This window comes from Anomaloglossus baeobatrachus, chromosome 4 (assembly GCF_048569485.1).
Source record: "Anomaloglossus baeobatrachus isolate aAnoBae1 chromosome 4, aAnoBae1.hap1, whole genome shotgun sequence".
NCBI lineage: Eukaryota > Metazoa > Chordata > Amphibia > Anura > Aromobatidae > Anomaloglossus > Anomaloglossus baeobatrachus.
Genome location: NC_134356.1, coordinates 443,413,485 through 443,434,391, shown reverse-complemented (window position 1 = coordinate 443,434,391; position 20,907 = coordinate 443,413,485). Strand labels below are relative to the sequence as shown.

The 20,907-nt window shown below is 46.1% G+C and overlaps 1 protein-coding gene across 1 annotated transcript in view; it reads right to left on the bottom strand.

Annotated features, from left to right (window-relative positions):
- BBS4 (Bardet-Biedl syndrome 4) overlaps window positions 1-13,024 on the bottom strand; it is a 65,280-nt gene extending 52,256 nt beyond the window's left edge. Inside the window, exons 1-2 of the mRNA XM_075342667.1 lie at window positions 12,949-13,024; window positions 7,549-7,594 (exon numbers count right to left, since the gene is read on the bottom strand). Coding sequence (XP_075198782.1) covers window positions 7,549-7,594; window positions 12,949-12,972 — 70 coding nt within the window. The 5' untranslated portion in view covers window positions 12,973-13,024. The remainder of the gene's footprint in view (window positions 1-7,548; window positions 7,595-12,948) is intronic.
- Window positions 13,025-20,907: the final 7,883 nt, after the last annotated feature.

Here is a 20,907-nt window from a genome sequence, read left to right as displayed (position 1 = left end):
TGACCTTGGGGAGATCAACATCCAACACCGTGGAGACACCATCATGTGTTTCTCAACGCAGTGATTCTAGAGCAATGCCCCCTGGGAAGTATTCAAAACAAGAAAGCCTGCGGAGACACCATCACATGTTTCTTAACGCTGGCAGGAAACTAGCCAGGTCTTTCACCGGGAAGGAACAACCATGGGAAGGACAGTCTCCAGTCAAGGAGACCACCTATGCCAAACATGGTATCCATCCACAGACAGCTGTTTCGGAGTATTTGCCCCGCATCAGTGTGGAGTAGGTCAACCATCCTTGCTTATGTAGTCTTGTACTAGGCATTGCTCCCACTAGCCAGTTTCCTACTCCACACTGATGAGGGGCAAATACCCCAAAACAGCTGTCTGTGGATGGATACCATGTTTAGCATAGGTGGTCTCCTTGACTGGAGTCTTCCCTTCCCATGGTTGTTCCTTCCCGGTGAAAGACCTAGCTAGTTTCCTGCCAGTGTTGGGAAACATGTGATGGTGTCTCCGCAGGCTTTCTTGTTTTGACTACTACCCAGAGACAGCTGTCATATAGCCCTACTACCCAGAGACAGCCGTCGTATAATCCTACTACCCAGAGACAGCTGTCGTATAGCCCTACTACCCAGAGACAGCTGTCATATAGCCCTACTACCCAGGGACAGCTCTCCTATAGCCCAACTACCCAGGGACAGCTATCCTATAGACCAACTACCCAGGGACAGCTCTCCTATAGCCCAACTACCCAGGGACAGCTCTCCTATAGACCAACTACCCAGGAACAGCTCTCCTATAGACCAACTACCCAGGGATAGCTCTCTTATAGCCCTAAAATCCAAGGACAGCTCTCTTAAAGCCCCTGGACAGTTTGTGTATTGCAGTCCATGCTCGTATAGTGGTCCATGAAGATCTGCATGAGCCCTTACAATTACAAGCGGCCCTTTGAAGGCAACCATAATGCTGAAGTGGCCTTTGGTGAAAATGAATTTGACACCTCTGCCCTAGGCAATTCAAAGTATTCATGAAGGAACAGAAGTAGCTCAGGCCAGAATGGAAGAATGCTCATACAGGACAAAACTAAGTGGATGAAAAAAAACTACTGCTGGACAATGTAAGTAAATATCTTTCAGGACTATCCCAACCCTCATTAACTTTCTGGAGTATAAACTGTATTTAGCAATTTTGTCTGGATCAAACAGTTCCCAGCACTCACCACTGAGGAATACAACGTTTCTTCCACCTCTACCCAGTCCTCCATTGCCAAATCCAGTATATCTGCCCCTTAATTTCACATGAGCCTTATCATCAGGCTTGATAACAAAAAAAAAAAAGAAAACACGTAAATCAGTGGTCCCTCCAATTTTGAAAATGAGGAGCGGTGACGACATTCAGAAGAGGAGCAGAACGGTGCTGCATCCCAGAGAAGATGCAGAGGTTAGTATATTATATTATTATTATTATTATTATTAAAATCACACTATATAACATGCGCGTGTAGACAGATTTAGAAATTTAAAAACAGCTTCTTTGAAGGGGCCTTTCACCATATGTTTTATGGTGAACTAGACACTCATTGTGATAGGCGCTGTAAAGCAGAATAAAACTATTTTTTTATTTCTTTTTTGCCTGTCAGTTGTGTAGTTATTAGCAATCAAGGTTTTTGGCACCTAAACAGTTACAAAAAATTACGTTTAAGTGGGCACTACCAGAGATTTTACTGGGGGCACCTTCCTCTTTCTGACGTGGACCGATCATAAACAGGCAGCAACACAATGGGGAAAGAAGAACACGCTCACACAATAGCATTGACAGCCTGTTCCCCTCACTGCACCCCTACTAGAGTTGTAACGAACCACACATTCAACATCTTGCACTAAAGTAATCAGGATAGCATCCTATATATCAATCAAACCACTAGTATCCCCAAAGGAATACTCATGATGCTGATAAATCCATTTAAAAATTTAGCTTTATTAAATACTCAATAGCATAAAAACATACAAACAGAAGGCATAGTAGGGCAAAAGAGACTGCAAATATAACCCCCCCAATAATGGGGAGGGGCGGGTAAAGAAACAAAAAGCCTACGGTAAAGGCAATTAATAGTAAATGCAGAGATCTATAACCATAGGTCTTATGATAATCAACAATATTAGTATATGGCCAGGTATCTGGATCACAGACTTATGAACATCAGGTTATAAAGTCAATATTTAGTCCCATTGAGATTGGTAGCAGGGGATTTCTAATATACAATAACATACAAAGTATTTAGATAAAGTTATTGGAACAGCCCCCAATCTTAAACATCAATCACTGTGGATCATCATAATCATCCTCTCGGACCCAGCATAACAATAAAGGTACCACGTCCCATTGGGATTAATAGAAGGGGGATTCTAATAGAGAATAATTAGAAAAAGTACCATATAGAATTGTTCAGATTATCCCCAACCTACATAACACAACACTGTGGGTCATAATAATCCTATCCGGCTCAGCATGGCAATGCACTCCCACTAAATAGCAACAAGCATGATTGCCACCCTAATCTGGGTAGACACATAAAGATAACAACCTAGACAGAGCTACGTAAAGGCACCGTCACACTAAGCGACGCTCCAGCGATCCCACCAGCAACCTGACCTGGCAGGGATCACTGGAGCGTTGCTACACGGGTTGCTGGTGAGCTGTCACACAGGCAGATCTCACCAGCAACCAGCCCCCAGCCAGCAGCGACGCGTGGAAGCGATGCTGCGCTTGGTAACTAAGGTAAATATCGGGTAACCAACCCGATATTTACCTTGGTTACCAGCGCACACCGTTTAGCGCTGGCTCCCTGCACTCCTAGCCAGAGTACACATCGGGTTAATTACCCTATGTGTAATCTTGCTATGTGTGCAGGGAGCAGGGAGCCGGCACTGGCAGCGTGAGAGTGGACGCTGGTAACGAAGGTAAATATCGGGTAACCAAGGAAAGGGCTTCTTGGTTACCCAATATTTACATTGGTTACCAGCGTCCGCAGAAGCCGGCTCCTGCTCACTACACATTCAGACATTCAGGATTGTTGCTCTGTCGCGGTCACACACAGCGATGTGAGCTTCACAGCGGGAGAGCAACAACTAAAAAATGGTCCAGGACATTCAGCAACAACCGGCGACCTCACAGCAGGGGCCAGGTTGTTGCTGGATGTCACACACAACAACATCGCTAGCAAGTCGTGCCTCAGCAGCAATGTTGCTAGCGATGTTGCTTAGTGAGACGTGGCCTTTACAATTGTTAAGCAGATATGAAACCGCAGACCTGACCATAAATAGGTGTATCTCTCATCCCACCGCGCCTCAAGTTGTATCTCTCCACCCACCCCTCCCCATTATTGGGGAATTATATTTGCAGTCTCTTTTGCCCTACTATGTCTTCTGTTTGTATCTTTTTATGCTATTGAGTATTTAATAAAGCTAAATTTTTAAAAGGATTTATCAGCATCATGAGTATTCCTTTGGGGATACAAGTGGTTTGATAGAGTTGTAACGAGACTCAATTTTGTAGCACTGCCCCTCCCCCCACACTGAATAGCAGAGATGTAAGGTGAGAGCTGATAGTTAGGCCTCTTTCAGACGTCGGTGCAAAACACACGTTGGTGCAAAGCACACGTTTTGCACGATCCGTGGTGTAGGTATGTATGCGTGTGTGTGTTCAGCATGTGCTGTCAGTGTGCTATCCGTGTGACATCCGCATATCACACTGACAGCATGAACTTCTATTCTCACCTGTCCATGGTGCTGCTGCCTCCGGCGCTGTTGCTTCCGGTCCTCTGTGCAGTGCATATTCAATGAGCATAATGAAGGGGGGGGTTTGGAAGCAAGTGACAGCAGCTACGGTAAGAAGACAGCAGTGCAGGAGACAGGCGAGTATAGAAAATTCTTTTATTTTGCAAACATGTGGTTTTCGCAGGTACATGTCACACTGATGTCACATGGAGCACATCAGTGTGCAGTCTATGCGGTCTATATGACACCTGTGCTGCTGGAAAAAAAAACGGGATATGTCTACGTGTGGAGCACACGGACACAGGTATGCTCCATACGGACACACAGTCCAAGGGAAAACGTGTGCGCAAACCCATTGATTTTAATGAATCTACGTGTGTCTGTGTCTCCGGTACTTGTGAAAACAGACCTCACACATACCAGACACACGGACATGTGAAGGGGGCCTTTATTACACTGATGAGGCTGCAGAGAGTAGAGGAGACTGTTTGTCAATACATGTCTCTTACCAATCCTGTCCCAAGTAAAGAAAAAGGGAGACAAGCGCACATAAGGCAATAATGAATTTTGACAGTGAAATTGGGGTGTGAGGGGCTTGCTCTCTTGATTGGGGTGTGTAGGTCACAACTCCAATAAATCCCCAGAGATTATTCAGCTGCTGCAAATAAATGAGATCTTCTTTTGCAGATAGATTGAGGAGAAGTAGGAGATAGACATATGTAGTTCAGTTTTGAAAAAGGGTTTGGTACGAACCTGAGACATGGAAATAAAAGCTACCTGAGTCATTACCACACGTGGAACTACTCCTCCTTCACAGCAGCGCGGTCCACCAGAACGTCCATCTCCTACTTCACCTTGATTGTGTTCTAAGCTGTTGCATGCTCACCTTTCTCCAAAATGTTGCTGCCTCCTTATGATCAGTCAGCCACAAAAAGCCAAAGAAGTACAACCCCCCCCCAGTGAAATCTCTGTTAATGTCGACTGTGACTTTAAGACTTTATAAAAGTAATTTAAAGGGAACCTGTTAGGTGCAATATGTACCCAAGACCACGAGGAGTTCTGGGTGTATATTTCTAATCCCTGCCTAACCATCCCTGTATACACTAGCATAGATAAAGAGATCTTTAGAAAAAGTAATTCTGAAGATCCTTTATGATATGCTAATGAGCACAGGGACTAGTCGCAAGGGTGTTACTTCCTGCGCTTATTTCACCCTCTTAGTATGTTAGCACGCCCACAGGGGCGTGCTAACATGCTATTCAATGCCCATTGTCCAGCGTCATCAGCAGTGACGCGGGTACCTGTGTTCATTGTCACTGCTTCAGAACGCTCGGCATAAAGTCAGTGAGCATGATCAGAAGTCGTGGCAATTCCGCTCATGTGCACTAGACCTCTCTGAAGCCAGGACTCGTACATACGGCTTTGTAGTGCGCATGACCGGAAGTATCAGGACTTCTCATCATGCGCAATGGCCCTAAGCCCGGCGTTCTGAAGCGGTGACAACGGACACTGGTATATGCATCATCAGGGCAATGGACATTGAATAGCACGCTCCTGTGGGCATACTAACATACTAAGAGGGCGGAATGAGGGCAGGAACGTTACGCCCTTGTGATTAGTCCCCGTGTTCATTAGCATATCATAAAGGGTCTTTAGAAATACATTTTCTAAAGATCTCTTTATCTATTAAATCCCACCAAGGACACCATCTGCAAGGAGTTTGTATGTTCTCCCCGTGTTTGCGTGTGTTTCCTCCGTGTACTCCGGTTTCTTCCCAAACTCCAAACACATACTGATAGGGACTTTAGATTGTGAGCCCCAATAGGGACAGTGTTGCCAATGTATGTAAAGCACTGTGGAATTAATAGCGCTATATAAATGAATTAATATTATTATGCTAGTGTATACAGGGACAGTTAGGCAGGGATTAGCAATATGCACCCAGAACTGCTCGTGGTTATGGATGCATATTGCTCCTGACAGGCTCACTTTAACCATTTAAATTTCAAATTCTTTACAAATATCGTTGCAAAAGAGGCAAAAGTTATAAAAAAAAGGATCCTCTTTATTCTGCTCTGCAGCTACTATTACATTGTGTGTCCGGTTCAACGTAATTTGGTGAAAGGTCCCATTTAAAAACACCCATCTGTGCATCTGTACATTGCGCTGATTAGCTCTGATTACAATATATACACTATAAAAGAAATTGCAGTTATTTTCAAACTTTACAACCTTTTTCTTCTTTGCGCCAATAAAAAAAAATGTAAGCAATTTTGTAAATGGTTGTCATTAGAATATCCTCCAGATGAATGAGGACCGCTCTTCTGCAGACCTATGGTGGACCGGCCGCGGCTGATGTAGCTCAATGTGAACAGGCAAAATAATCCCTGCCTGTAATATGAATGTGCAGTGGTTTGATTTGCCCTATTATTTCTTACTCGCCTACTTTAGGCACTATAGACGCGATCTAGATCAGGACAGGTTAGTGGAGATACAGGCGAACGATCATCTACATCTATTGTGCCCCTCCAAGTCATCCTTAAGTCTGTTTCCCAATTACTGTAGGTTTTCACTTGTTACTTTTCTGTCTTTCCTCAATATCAATCCATTCACAGACTCTACTGGACCAGACAAATCAGTTATACCATCTAAAATGACAAACGAGGCCATCTATAACATGTGCTTTCTTTAATCTCAGACTAAGGGGTACTTTGCATGCTGCGACATCGCTAGCCGATTGTAGCGATGCCGAGCGCGATAGTCCACGCCCCCGTCGCACATGCAATCTCTTGTGATAGCTGCCGTAGCGAACATTATCGCTACGGCAGCTTCACACGCACTCACCTGCCCTGCGATGTCGCTCTGGCCGGCGACCCGCCTCCTTCCTAAGGGGGTGGGTCGTGCGGCGTGACACGGCAGGCGGCCAATAGAAGCGGAGGGGCGGCCAATAGAAGCGGAGGGGCGGAGATGAGCGGGACGTAAACATCCCGCCCACCTCCTTCCTTCCTCATTGCAGGCGGGACACAGGTAGGAGATGTTCCTCGCTCCTGCGGCTTCATACACAGCGATGTGTGCTGCCGCAGGAACGAGGAATTATGGAAATGACCGACACTACTCAGATCACCGATTTTCGATGCTTTTGCGATCGTTTATCGGTGCTTCTAGGCTTTACACATTGCGACGTCGTTACCGGCGCCGGATGTGCGGCACTTTCGATTTGACCCCGACGAGATCGCAGTAGCGATGTCGTAACGTGCAAAGTACCCCTTAATCTCCTCACACGTCCCTTCTGCTCCTCACAAGACGTCCTTCCCTGGTCTCCTCACATAACTGTCTCATAGGTCGGGGAGAGCCGGATGGGTTTGGGTAGTGAGCTTCAAACACAACCTGAAAGCTCAAGAATGCCAACATCCTGCGAAACTCCAGCTACAACTGCACTGTTATTTCACCAGCGCTCATCCTCACCGCCATCTTGGTTCTTCTAAGACTTCGCGGGCAGTGTGGTCACTCCCATTGTACCTGCCTGACATTTAGATATGATTAATTAAAGAGTAACTCTTATTTTCTTAGCAAACAATATAATATTCTCAGCAATTTAAGACCTTTTATTTTTTTAATACATTATATTGCCTTTGGATCCAATTTATGGCAGCAGTTATGTTCTGGACTCGTTACTTTGCAAGCTTCAACCCAAACACGTCCATCATTTCCATTCAGCAGAATGTAAAAATACAACAAGAACGAGGTGACAGAAATACGAGGAATCTCCCACCTTTTTTAATGCGAGGTTTTCTGACGTTTGTAGAATCGGACGGGACCTGTGAAATAAAGGCAGAGGAGGTTTTAACAATGGAGGTGCATATAGATGACAGTCCTTCTACCGGGAGCATAGATAATGACCAGCCCTAGACCGAGGAATCGGAGAGAAATGAGAACACCGGTAGTAAATTCAATTTGGCAGCCAAGTGAAAGTGTATTATGGAGACGCTTATCACAGAGCCCCGCCATATTATTTATTTTTTCCCTATCAGCAAATGGAAATTGGGAGCAGTTACCCGCCCTGCATCTGGCGTTAGCTCTGCTCTATTGAACTTAATAGGGGTGAGCTGCAATACCAAACAATCTGTGGATATGTAGAATGCCATTATCAGAAGAAAACTGACATGGTTTTCTAATAGTGGACAATCCCTTTAAGCTCTGGAAAACTAGTAAGCATTCATCCCTCATTATCATTCAGTACACTATAAATTTTAAAGCTCTGTTCACACTGGATGTGGCTAGTCTGTCAAAAACCAAAGCCACTGCAAGAGGACACCCTAGAGCAGGGGTCAGGAACCTTTTTGGCTAAGAGAGCCGTAAACGCCACATATTTTGAAATATAATTCTGCGAGAGCCGTACAATATGTTTAAAGGGCCATTGACAGATCCATCGCTCCAATGTTCACTTAGTACAGCAAGGAATGCTCCTCCCTGCTGTATAAAGCCACAACTGGACTGAAACAATGGTAATTAGCAGTAAAAAAATCAAATAAATAACTTACATTGTGAACTTGCGATGCATGACATCAGTCCAGCAGTCTGGCTTCTTCTTTTTCCTGCGCATGACTGGAAGCTGGCATTCTTCCCACCTGATGTTGAGAGAATGCCAGCTTTGAGGCATTCGCAGAAGAAAGAAGCTGGAATATTGGACATGTCACACAACGCATTGTCAGTTATGTCAATTATCTATTTTATTATTTTACAGCGAATTATTGTTTAGGTCCAGCGGTGGCTTAGTGCAGCAGAGAGGAACACTCCTTTGTGTACTAAGTGACCGCTGGAGCAATTGTATCTGTCAGTGGCCCTTTTAAAAGTGTTGGTCTTACAGAAAATGAACAAAAAAGAGAGGCTCAGACCCAGGAGATACACACACAAGCCATACACAGCACTCAACATGCCGTATACACAGTACATAAGGAGAAGAAAAAAAGCTCTGCAGGTAAACATATGCACACCAGGAATTAGATATACCAATAAACCTCACAATATGAAACTTTATTAAGTGCCAAACACAACAAACACAGCACACATACACACCATATACACAGCACACACTCACACACGCCGAATACACAGCACACGCACGCGCCGTATGCACAGCACACGCACGCGCCGTATGCACAGCACACGCACGCGCCGTGTGCACAGCACACGCACGCGCCGTGTGCACAGCACACGCACGCGCCGTGTGCACAGCACACGCACGCGCCGTGTGCACAGCACACGCACGCGCCGTGTGCACAGCACACGCACGCGCCGTATGCACAGCACACACAGATATAAGTACCTGCTGCTTAGTTGCCCTGTAAGATCAGGTGCAGCACAAGTGATGGATGCAGCAATTCAAGGGCTGGCTTCATTCTCCTCTTTTCTCTCCAAGAAAAGACCTTATAGACCTGAGCAGCAGAGCACAGAACTGGAGGGTGAGAGGCAGAACGCACGGCACTATACAGGCCCCTGCCCCATCACTCTGCTTCTATCTGCAATTTCACAGGGGAGCATGTAGGAGCCGGAGGGAGGAAGTCCCACCCCCAGTGCTGTCTGCCGGCAATAGACAAGATCAGCGGCTGCCCGAGCACTGCAGCCTCCGGGAATCTGCCCCAGTGCCCCGGGGGCCGCAGAAAAGGTCATCGCGGGCTGGATGTTCCCCACCCCTGCCTTAAAGGGACGGCAGGCACAGTTTCCTGCCGAGGACTGCGGTCCCCGGAACTCAGCCCAGGGACAGCAGAACTGAAGGCGAGTGGCCAAAATGCCGCCCCCCTGACATGTGCCGCCCGGGGCGGACTGCCCCCTCCGCCCCCCCTTTGCTACGCCACTGCAGACCTGCGGGAGAGGCGGGGGGCGGCTGCCCCCCCACCCCTCCACCGGCCAGCCCACCGGGAGAAGTCCCGCGGCCCTCCCGCCTGTCAGTCCGGGCCTGATCAGCGTGCACCGCGGCCTGATGGAGCGTGGTGCATGCATCCTTCCCATAGACAGGTAGGAGCCCTGTCTGCGAGCCAGATACGGCCATCAAAAGAGCCATATCTGGCTCGCGAGCCATAGGTTCCCGACCACTGCCCTAGGGGCTATGTGTTTTGGCTTAAAGGGACTCAGTCAGCATGGAATGACTGTTCATAAGTACAAGCACTCGATGCATCATGGCTAATCATTTCTATACACCTTCCCACCAGCTTGTTTTCCATCTATCCCCTCCCTTCTCTGCTCTGCTCTATGAAGCCAGAGCTGTCACTCAAAGAAGAGGGAGGCAGAGATAGAGAAGGCAGGTGGGAAGATGTATATAAATGACTGACCCCGCCATGATGCACTGAATGTCTGGACTTTGTTTGGAGTCATTCTGTGCTGACCAAGCCCTTTTAAAGATGTTTGTCTAATAGGTAAAATTGCAAAGTGCTTGTAATAATGCCATTTACTTGCTATTAAAATAAAATCTCCATTCTCAAGAACAGAGGGATTTTTACTTCTGTTGTTTAGTGTTCACTCCGTAGGTTACTGGCCCCCGCTGCTGTCTATCAGAGGTGGCGTCTGATGTAGAGCTGCGAGTGCTGCGGTGAAGATGACGTCCCTGTGGACAGCTTCCGGCCCCGCTCTCCGCTGATGACGATGAGACAATCTGCCTCCGCTATCATCATCACAGAGCGGGCCTGTAGTACAAGCATCCAAGAAAAGGAGGAAGGGGAGCAGAGCGCTGCTTAAGATCAGCCATTAGAATAAACTCTTTAAGGAGAACCAGGTAGTTCCGTGAAATATCTCATAGAAAAATTTGCTTTTCTCATAACATTTTGGAGCATTTCTTGGTAAAAAGTCCCATTTACATGTCAGTTTCTCACTTATGAGAGTTTTCTATTTTTACACGGATAGCACTTGTACCTGACAGACATTCACATGGCCATGATTTTTTATGGACTGAGTGGTCCATGCAAAATTGTGGAGACACATGCGATACAGATACAAGTGTCCGATCAAATTGTAGAATTAACGTATATGGGTCTGTGAAAAAATCTGACAGCATTGGATGCCATCTGTGTGGTCCGATATTCACTGAAAGATAGAAGAAGGTGGAGAAGCTTTTATTTCTCATCAGTGAATCAGCACTAACAAAACACCCACAGGAAAATCACTGAAGACTTGGTCTGTTTTTCACGTATGCTCAAATAAAAAAAATGGGCACCCGAATGAGGCCTCACTGCATTTTGTTATTCGCATGGTTCTCCTCCATTGAAATTCCAATATAACCATTACCCAGCTTACCCCGGTCCATAGGGTGTCTCTGCAGTCATGGCAGCTCCGATTATAGACCCTCTAGGTAAGCAAGGATGGATGACCTTAGGGAGATCAACATCCAACACCGCGGAGACACCATCATGTGTTTCTCAATGCAGTCATTATAGAGCAATGCCCCCTGGGAAATATTCAAAACAAGAAAGCCTGCGGCGACACAATCACAAGTTTCTCAACGCTGGCAGGAAACTAGCCAGGTCTTTCACCGGGAAGGAACGACCACGAGAATGGCAGCCTCCAGTCAAGGAAACCGCCTATACCAAAACATGGTATCCATCCACAGACAGCTATTTCGGGGTATTTGCCCCTCATCAGTGTGGAGTAGGAAACTTTCTTTTTTTTTGTGGAAACTTTCTTGTTTTGAATATTTCCCAGGGGGCATTGCTCTAGAATCACTGCGTTGAGAAACACGTGATGGTGTCCTGGCGGTGTTGGATGTTGATCTCCCTAAGGTCAACCATCCTAGTGTTATGGTTAATATTCACTAGCTTATGTTGTCTTCTACTAGGCAATGCTCCCACTAGCCAGTTTCCTACTCCACACTGATGAGGGGCAAATACCCCGAAACAGCTGTCTGTGGATGGATACCATGTTTGGCATAGGTGGTCTCCTTGACTGGAGACTGCCCTTCCCGTGGTTGTTCCTTCCCGGTGAAAGACCTGGCTAGTTTCCTGCCAGCGTTGAGAAACATGTGATGGTGTCTCCGCAGGCTTTCTTGTTTTGAATATAGACCCTCTAGGGACATGGGTGTTTGACAACAGGAATGGTGGCTCTCAAATTGTAATGCACTGATAGGCTTCCAGGGAGAACAGAGGAAGTATCAGGAGTTTTAAGAGAAGTTGCTCCAGAATTACTATTATATGGAAAGTAGAAGAATTTATAAAGCCCGATTGTCCTGACGTAACCACTGAGCCAAGGTTGTCTTTCCTAATTCCTGCACATTTTTATTGCATCATGGAGGGTAATAAGCCAAACATCACTGTACTCATTCAATATCTAAAGGTGGATGCTGATCTCTAGGGAAGACGTGCGGAAATCGATGTCTGAGCTTCCATTCACACATCAGTGTGTCACCATTCTAGAGAAATGGGACATTTTATTTTGCAGGTATCATCCTAGTTGCTTGTTTTGTTTTTTTCTTCATCCATATTTCTTCACTGATCAGGCAGACGCTCTGAACTTTCCTTTATCCATAGACTCTGTTTTCCATGTTTCATCTGATTCATATGAATCCACAAACCGGATGTGAATCTGACATGCTGTGCGCCCACGGACCGGAGACATCGACATGCTTTTATATCTGATCTGTGTGCGGAACAATAAAACTCTACGGTGCAGTGTTCTGTTTGAGAAAAGAAAAGGGCAGCACAAGGCTGTGTCCCAGATTCCCAACACCAAAGCATTACACGGGGCGAAGAAAAGCGCTCCCTCTGTGCCTGACTACTCCTGAGAATAGGCCCCGCCCCTATGACTACTCGCAGCTGGCGGCTACTTTACAACTGTATTACAATCTAGAGGATTTCTCTGTAGCCGGATCACCGTCCTGCACGGGGAGGCTTCCAATTGGATGGCAGACTCCCCTATGTCTGTGATTGGCATCATTAGGAGACAGTGATCACACGGATCATCTTCCCAGACACACGGCCTCCTATGGAGCAGAACAGCCCGGGCCCCTCCATCCCGGACACTTCTGGATCAGCTCTGCCCCAGGACTCAGCCCCATCCCCGTCCTCTGACAGGAGCCTTCATACACCAAGCAATAAATGTCCCCCACACCACAGACACAGCACATACAGGGCCAGAGAACCCTGCACTACACTAGCGATCCACTGCTAATGTTAGCGCCATCCATTACCGTAGTCAGTGTGTCCTCCGCCATCACGTGACAGGATAAAGTAGCGGCTTAGTTTCCAAGACAACAGAATTGACATCACTTCCGGTAGTTGCACCTTTCTTTCTGTTCCGCGGAAATGAAGATGAGCGCCTCTGGTTCCGGCCTAACAGCAGCACAGCGGGAGGATGGTCTGCGCCTGTGAGGCTTGTACAGGGCGGATGTGCTCACTGCGTATAATGAGGCGGGAAACGCGGGATGAGAATGAGCCCCTAAAAGACATTGCTAAAATAACAAAAGGCGGTGACCCCAACAAAAATCATCACTGTGCACTGAGCTGTCAGCATTCACCACACTACTATATAGCAATGGCTAAAGGATTATTCCCAGAATATCTGTCTCCTGTCTGCAGCATGTGATCACTATGGGACCCTGCGGAGCGCCATCAGGAGTATAACAGGCGCATGCGCGATGCTGCTCCATTCATTAATGGGGTTATCCGGTGTAAATGACAAGTCTGCGGTCACTCTATGAGGCTGCGGACTGAATCCTCACATGGCGCACACACACTGCACTGTGAGGATTCTCCGCTGTCAGATCCGGGAATGGCGGTCACATGGCCACATGTATGCGATATACAGTGGATACAGAAAGTATTCAGACCCCTTTACATTTTTCACTCTGTTTCATTGCAGCCATTTAGTAATTCATTTTTCACTCAATGTACACCCTGCACCTCATCTTGACAGAAAAAAACAGAAATGTAGTAATTTTTGCAAATTTATTAAACAAGAAAATTTCACATGGTCATTTTTATTCATCCCCTTTGCTCATTATTGAGTAGAAGCGCCCTCCTATTTGAGCTAATACAGCCATGAGTCTTCTTGGAAATGATGCAACAGGTTTTTCACACCTGGATTTGGGGATCCTCTGCCATTCTTCCTTGTACATCCTCTCTATCTCCATCAGGTTGGATGGTGAACGTTGGTGTGACAGCCATTATCAGGTCTGTCCAGAGATGCTTAATTGGGTTTAGGTCAGGGCTCTGGCTGGGCCAGTCAAGAATGATCACAGAGTTGTTCTGAAGCCACTCGTTTGTTATTTTAGCTGTGTGCTTAGGGTCAGGGCCGTATTTACCACTAGGCACCCGTGGTCCGGTACCTGGGGCGGCGCACTTCGGGGGGGGGGGGGCTTTACCTTCTGGCAGCAAAATAAAAACTTTTTTTTTTACATCTTCTCCGCCTCCGTTAGTCGATTAAATCCACTGTGTTTTTGGTGCGTATGTGTTTGCCTGCCTTCGTGTGCTGTCCCTGTGCTATCTGTGCAAGATCCGGATAGCACACGGACAGCATGAAAGTGTATACTTACCTGCCTCCAGCGCAGCTGTTAATTCCGCGCTGAGTGCTGTGAATATGCAGTGAGCATAATGAGCGGGCCCGGAAGCAACAGCAGAGGCAGAGACAGCAGCGCCGGAGACATGCAAGTATAATAATTCTTTTTTTTATGTGACCTGTGTTTTATCCGGTACGTGTCACACTGATATCACACGGATCACATCAGTGTGCGGTCCGTGTTACATACGTGCTGCTGGAGAAAAAACGACATATTGCCATGTGGAGCATACGGACACGCGTGTGCTCCACATGGATAGACGGTCCATGGGAAAAACTGACGTAGGCGCAGACCCATTGAATTTAATGGGTCTACACGTGTCCGAGGCTCCGAGACATGTGAAAACTGACGTCACATGTACCGGAAATACGGATGCGTGAGGAGGCCTAACAAATATAGACTGCTCTTTTGGACACTAAATGGATCTCTTTTACATATGTGTTCACCCCAGATGAACACATATTTAAGGTGATGGTAATGCAGCCAAACCTCAGCCCACCCATGGTTGAAACCATGCCTACTTATATACAGCCAATTAAAGTGATGAGTGGGCTTGGGTTTAGTTTGGATGGGCACGGTTTATCTGTCAAACAGTGTAATTTTACATCCAGTGAGAACTATTAGAATTTATATTTTTCCACTGTGGTGCCGGTCCCATCGCTCACACCAGGGAGCCAGATTTTTGTCTCAGATCGTTCCCAAATGACCCATTACTAATAGATGGCAATAGAGTTCAAGACCTCTTCCTTTCAGAAGAGACAATTAGCATATTTAATTTCCCAGAGGGGTATTGCATGGTGTATAAGCCTGACATGCCAGCCATGTCTCTCTCCCCACAAGGAGAAATATTACTCCTTAGATCCCAGTTGCAAATTAGCCTGTTTTTATGATGGCTTTGATGGCTTCCTTCTTGCTGGGCAGCCTTTCAGGTCTTATTAATATAGGACACGCTTAGGGGCCTGAGCACAGATTTGTCACTTTTTTTCTGCGCACATTTGTGACCAAATTTCACGGTTTCCTGTTGCCAGCAAAGTGAATGAGATTCCTGAAGTCTTAAGGCCGCTTTACACGCTATGATTTATCTAACGATCTCATGAGCGACGTGACACGCCCAGATCGTAGTTACGATTTGCCGAGATCGCACATAGGTCGTTTAATAGCGGTCACATGTAACGATCGCACAAGCGACGCAAAATTGTTCAACGATATATTGTTAGACCAAGGCGGTCGTGTGGATGTTGTTCGTCGTTGGCAGGGTGTCAAACGTACCAATATGTCTGCTGCGATCCAAACGACGAACAATATTTTGAAAATGAACGACGTGTTACCGATTTTCAACCTATTTGCGATCGTTCGGAGTCGCACATAGGTGTCACACGCAACGACGTCGCTATCGATGCCGGATGTGCGTCACGAAAACCGTGACCCCGACGACATATCAGATAAATCGTAGCATGTAACGCCGGCTTTATGCACGTTACTTAATTTCTCCTTGCAGAGTTTGTGAAGATTTAAAGAGGCGGTTCACCCCTTTTCATTAGTGGCCAAATCGATATTATGTTTAAGGTTTCTCTCAAATACCTTGTGTTTCCAAAAGTGCCTGTGAGCGGCGCTACTGCGGTCATTCACCCCCTTCACGTGACCCCCGGGCTCAAATAATGTCACAACTTCCTGTTGACCTGACATCACCACAGCTGGCCCCAGTCTCCATGAGTCACTGGGTTGTGGGTGGCGTTTCACCGCTCATCACAGCCCAGCGTCGCTCCTGCTTGTGGCTCTCTGCACTGTGACACTGGGCTGTGATGTCAGGTGAAACACCGCCCACAACCCAGTCACTCAGGAAGACTGGGGACAGTCTCAGTTAACGTGACATCACAGGTCACGGAGCCCGGGGGTCACGCAAATAATATTGATCTGGCCAGTAATTAAGGTTTTTGCTACAGATCATAATCATACTAAGGCCCGTTTCACACGTCAGTGAAAAACACTGACGTTTTTCACTGGCGCGTAAAACACGCACATGTCCCTGCGTGTGCCGTGAATCACGGCACACGTGGGTTGTCTAAGTGCAATCCGGGCTCCGTTCTCCGTGGCCCGTGATTGCACTTAGTAATCAACTCACCTGCGCCCGCTCCCGCTCTCCATGGTGCTGATCGCTCCCGCGGTGCAGCATCCGGCCGGCGCTGACCCCCGCAGCAGCTGCTTCCGGGTCGGCTGTGTCGCGCATCATGAATATGCGCGACAATAATGAGCCGGCTCAGAAGCAGCAAGCTGCACGGGCTGCAGAGGGCATCGCTGGAGCCGGGTGAGTTAAAATGTTTTTTATTTTAAAAGCACGTTTTTTTCTGGCACGTGTTTCCAGATCTGCCACTGAAGGAGCAGGAGAAGCTGCATGCTTGTTTAAACTATCATACCCTGGAAGCCAGCACGAATTAGTGCTCTGTCGGCTCTGCTCCGCTTGGTCTAGGAGCGCAAATAGGGGACCCCTGCACGGAAACGACTCTAGATCTACAGGAGAAAGTATCGTGCAGTTACCCAGTTTATGGAAGTTTGATGCCTGAGCTTGACCGCAGGTAAATTCCTATTGGGACACTTTGATGAGCCGGTGCTCTACCGCATTACTGCTATATTCCTGGAGTGCAGGATTTCCAAATTCATTTAAGGGCACTTGGAACGCTGAAATTGCTGCTTATAATCTAAGCCCCTATCAAAAACCTTTTTTGTTTATGGATTGGTAAAAAACTCTCTAGGTATCTGAAAAATCGCGTTGCAGCGATAGTATCAACTGGCATTGAACAATATATGTCCTGAAACATCACTTAATATACTATACTGGATTAAATAGTCGTTTCTGCCACCGGCCGGGGCATTGCGACCAGACACCTGGTATTTGATTGCTGCACTATCAATTAATTATTTTTAATTTTATGTGGTGTATTTTTCATTTTTATTTGTTTGCATAATTGTGTGTATTGTGCTGAATAAATCTGTTGTCTAAAAGAAGGATAGCAGTAAAATACAAGTCAAATAAACAAAAAACCTCTTATCAGCGCTGGTTTGTTGGGGATTTTTTATGATAAAAAATCTCATTTAAATATTATTTCTCTGATTCCAGGCAAATTAAGGGGGATACTTTGCCTATAAACCTAGCTGCAGATTTAATGGTTTTTGGGGTCAAGCGCTAACAATTGTCTATAGACAGCTTGGTTTAACTCTTAAACAGAAATATTGATGATGCACCATATATTTATCGTGTGCACATTCCCTTGCTGTTACTATTGCTCCTTTTGTACGCATTTGCTCAAGCTTCTTCACAAGGTGTTTTGCAGCTGTTCTTTGATTAATTAGTATTCTCTGTCCACAGAATGCGTCTTCTTTCTCAGTAATATGATGGCTGCGTGGTCGGATGTAGAGATGACCACATAGATCTGCATAGGATCAACTTTGGGTCAAATTTCCTTTTCAGGTTCTTGCACATTTGTACACTCTGCAATTCAATTCACAAGGATTATCATAAAACTAAAAAAAAACAATATTACACCATTTCATAAACTGGAAGTGGGCCAATGGTGCCGTGTAGCCAAGCGGACCTCTCCATTATACTCTGCAGCTATCACATCATGTGGCCCAGCACAGCCAATCAGGGGCACCGTCATAGGCAGCATAAAAGATGGGGGCAGCCATGGAACATGATTACACAGTGTAGGTAGAGCAGGTCAGAGCGCACAGCTCAGTCTACCTAGATTAAGGGCTCATTCACATGACCATTCCGTCTGTCCTGTTCACTTCCATGTGCATCCGATCTTACAAAAAAGCACATTAGATGCCGTATGTCCGTTCCATTATTATGGAACATATCCTACTCTGTTCTGTGATAACGGACCGTGACTCAATACAAGTCCCGCAAAATCCCTGTAAGCCCCACAGAAGCACTTCCATGTGACTTCCGTCGGGTGCCCGTGCAATGTTTCCCGCCCCTGCTCCGCAGCTGCCCGCACTGCAGTGTGTCCGCATATTCCTGCACTGCAATGTCAGCATATGCCCGCACTGCAGTGTGTCCGCATATTCCCGCACTGCAATGTCAGCATATGCCCGTACTGCAGTGTCACCATATGCCCGCACTGCAGTGTGTCCGCATATTCCCGCACTGCAATGTCAGCATATGCCCACACTGCAGTGTGTCCGCATATTCCCGCACTGCAGTGTCAGCATATTCCCGCACTGCAGTGTCAGCATATGCCCGCACTGCAGTGTGTCTGCATATGCCCGCACTGCAGTGCGAGCAGCTGCGGGGATGATGAGCGCTGCCGTCAGGAGATTAGTAAAGTTCATTACCTGCGGTGATGAAGTCCTGCCCTCCTGACGTCAGCACTTGTTACTGACAGCCGCGTTCTTACATCACCTCTCACGGGCAGCCCAAGACTGTGACTAGCGGTGACGTCACGGGCCGCTCGCGAGAGGTGATCGGAGAACGCAGCAGGCATAGAACTCAGTGACAAGCGCTGATGTCAGGAGTGCAGCAGCTTCCATCACAGCAGGTAATGCACCTCGCTAACCTCCTGAAGTCAGCGCTGGTCATGCCCCGCAGTGATTTCGAAGCGTCCATAGGAGTAGAAAGTCCACGGCACATCCAGTGAGTTTCCCAAAAGTGCTTTATTTTAATTCCATGTGTGCATTAAAAGAGCGGGCAGAGAACCGGGTGCAGTTCTCTAAAGGACGACGGCCGTTTCGTACCTCTTGGTACTTCGACGGTCCACGCTACCGCAAAAACAGAATGGTCATGTGAATAAACCCTTACAAAAAGGGCCTCAACTGATTGTGGTGTAATGGGAACTTCAGCACAGAAAGATGAAGGCTTCTAAAATACTCCTCATATTATTTAATCAGTATTTTAGAAGCCTTTATCTTTTCTGTGCCGAAGTTACAATTACATTTGTTTGACCTATGTCATTCTTCTGGCACAAATCTTTACACAGCTGAGCAGACTTTCACTTCATTGTGGTGTACTACTTTCAGTGCTGAAGATTGAAACTGGAAGCTGTAGTGTCTATGATACTATTCCAAAGATTTGATTGATATATAGGGAAGTGCTGTAGCTGTATAGTCACTCCATGTGACTGTGAGTCGATCTGATCTGCTGTAACAGCAGCAATGTTTTTTCATTCTTCACACACTAAACAAGGAGGGCCGTATGAAACCCCTCAGTGCTATGTTTGCAACGAAAACATAGTACTGACTCCAATGCTGTGCCATCGAAAGTGTGCTTCCCCGCATTATAAGATGGGCAAAACATTTTTTTTCTTTCTTCCTAAAGATCTCCATAATCCTGAAATGTCAACATACTGGTCTAGCCGGCTTTTCTTTACCGGTCCTATTTGGTAAAGCTCTGGAAAACTAGTGAGCATTCATCGCTCATTATATTATATATTATTTATCCATCATTCAGGAGACTATAACGTTTAAAGCTCTATTCACACTGGGTGTTGCTAGTCTGTCAAAAAACAAAGCCATGCCAAGAGGACACCCTAGGCCAGGGGTCTCAAACTCAGCTGGGTGTAGGAGCAGCATATAGAAAAGAAAATAATTTGGGGGGCTACATTCTTTGCAGGGCCAAGTGACATTTTTAGTGGTACCATTGATTTCCCTTTACAACTTTGGAGCACTGTTTTTGAACAGATTTTGCTTGTTTATTATAACAAACATGCACTTTTTTGTTTATATACTGTATAAAAAACATGTTTAATGGTGAAATAAAATCATGCTTTATTTTTTTTTTTTTTACAATTTTTCCCCTTCTTGTAAGTAATATTACAATTAGCACCATGTAGTAATTTTGGCAAACATCTTGTAGTAATATGTCCATCCTGGTCACCTTTTAGTAATATACCACATCCTGTTCCCCTTCTTGTAGAAAAGTGCCCCATCCTATAGAAATGTCTCCATCCTGTAGTAATGTGCCCCATCCTATTGTAAAGTGTCCATCCTTGTCCCCTGGTAGTAATGTGCCTATCCTGGTCCTCATCCTGTGGTAATGTACCCATCATTGTCCCCTTTTACAAATATGCCAACGCTATTAGGGTATGTGCACACGTTGCTTTTTTTTCCGCGCGGAAAAAAACGCACCCTCTGGCAGAGGGGAGAATTGTAAACAATGCTTTTTGAGAAACAACGCATCGAAAACGCATGCGTTTTTCATGCGTTTTTCATGCGTTTTTCATGCGTTTTTTTAGGTGCGTTTTTTAAGACTTGTCAGTGATAATAAAGTTGGTTGAACACAGACCTTTGGAAAAAAAAACCTGTGATGTCATTTCCTTCTCCACATTCTGTTTGGATAAATGGGAGGGCTTGGAATGGAAGGAGCACCATTTGAATTTTGGAAAAGTTGAAATAAACTTTGCGCACCAAGCCCCTTAGGTACCTATACGTCAGAAAACCCCCACAAGTGACCCCATTTTGGAATCTGCACCCATCAAGGATTTTATTCAGGAGTATATTAAGCATTTTGAATCCACAGCTACTTCACCCAAAATGTTGCTGTAGCAACAATATTCTCACTTTTAGGCCCGCTTCACACGTCAGTGAAAAACACTG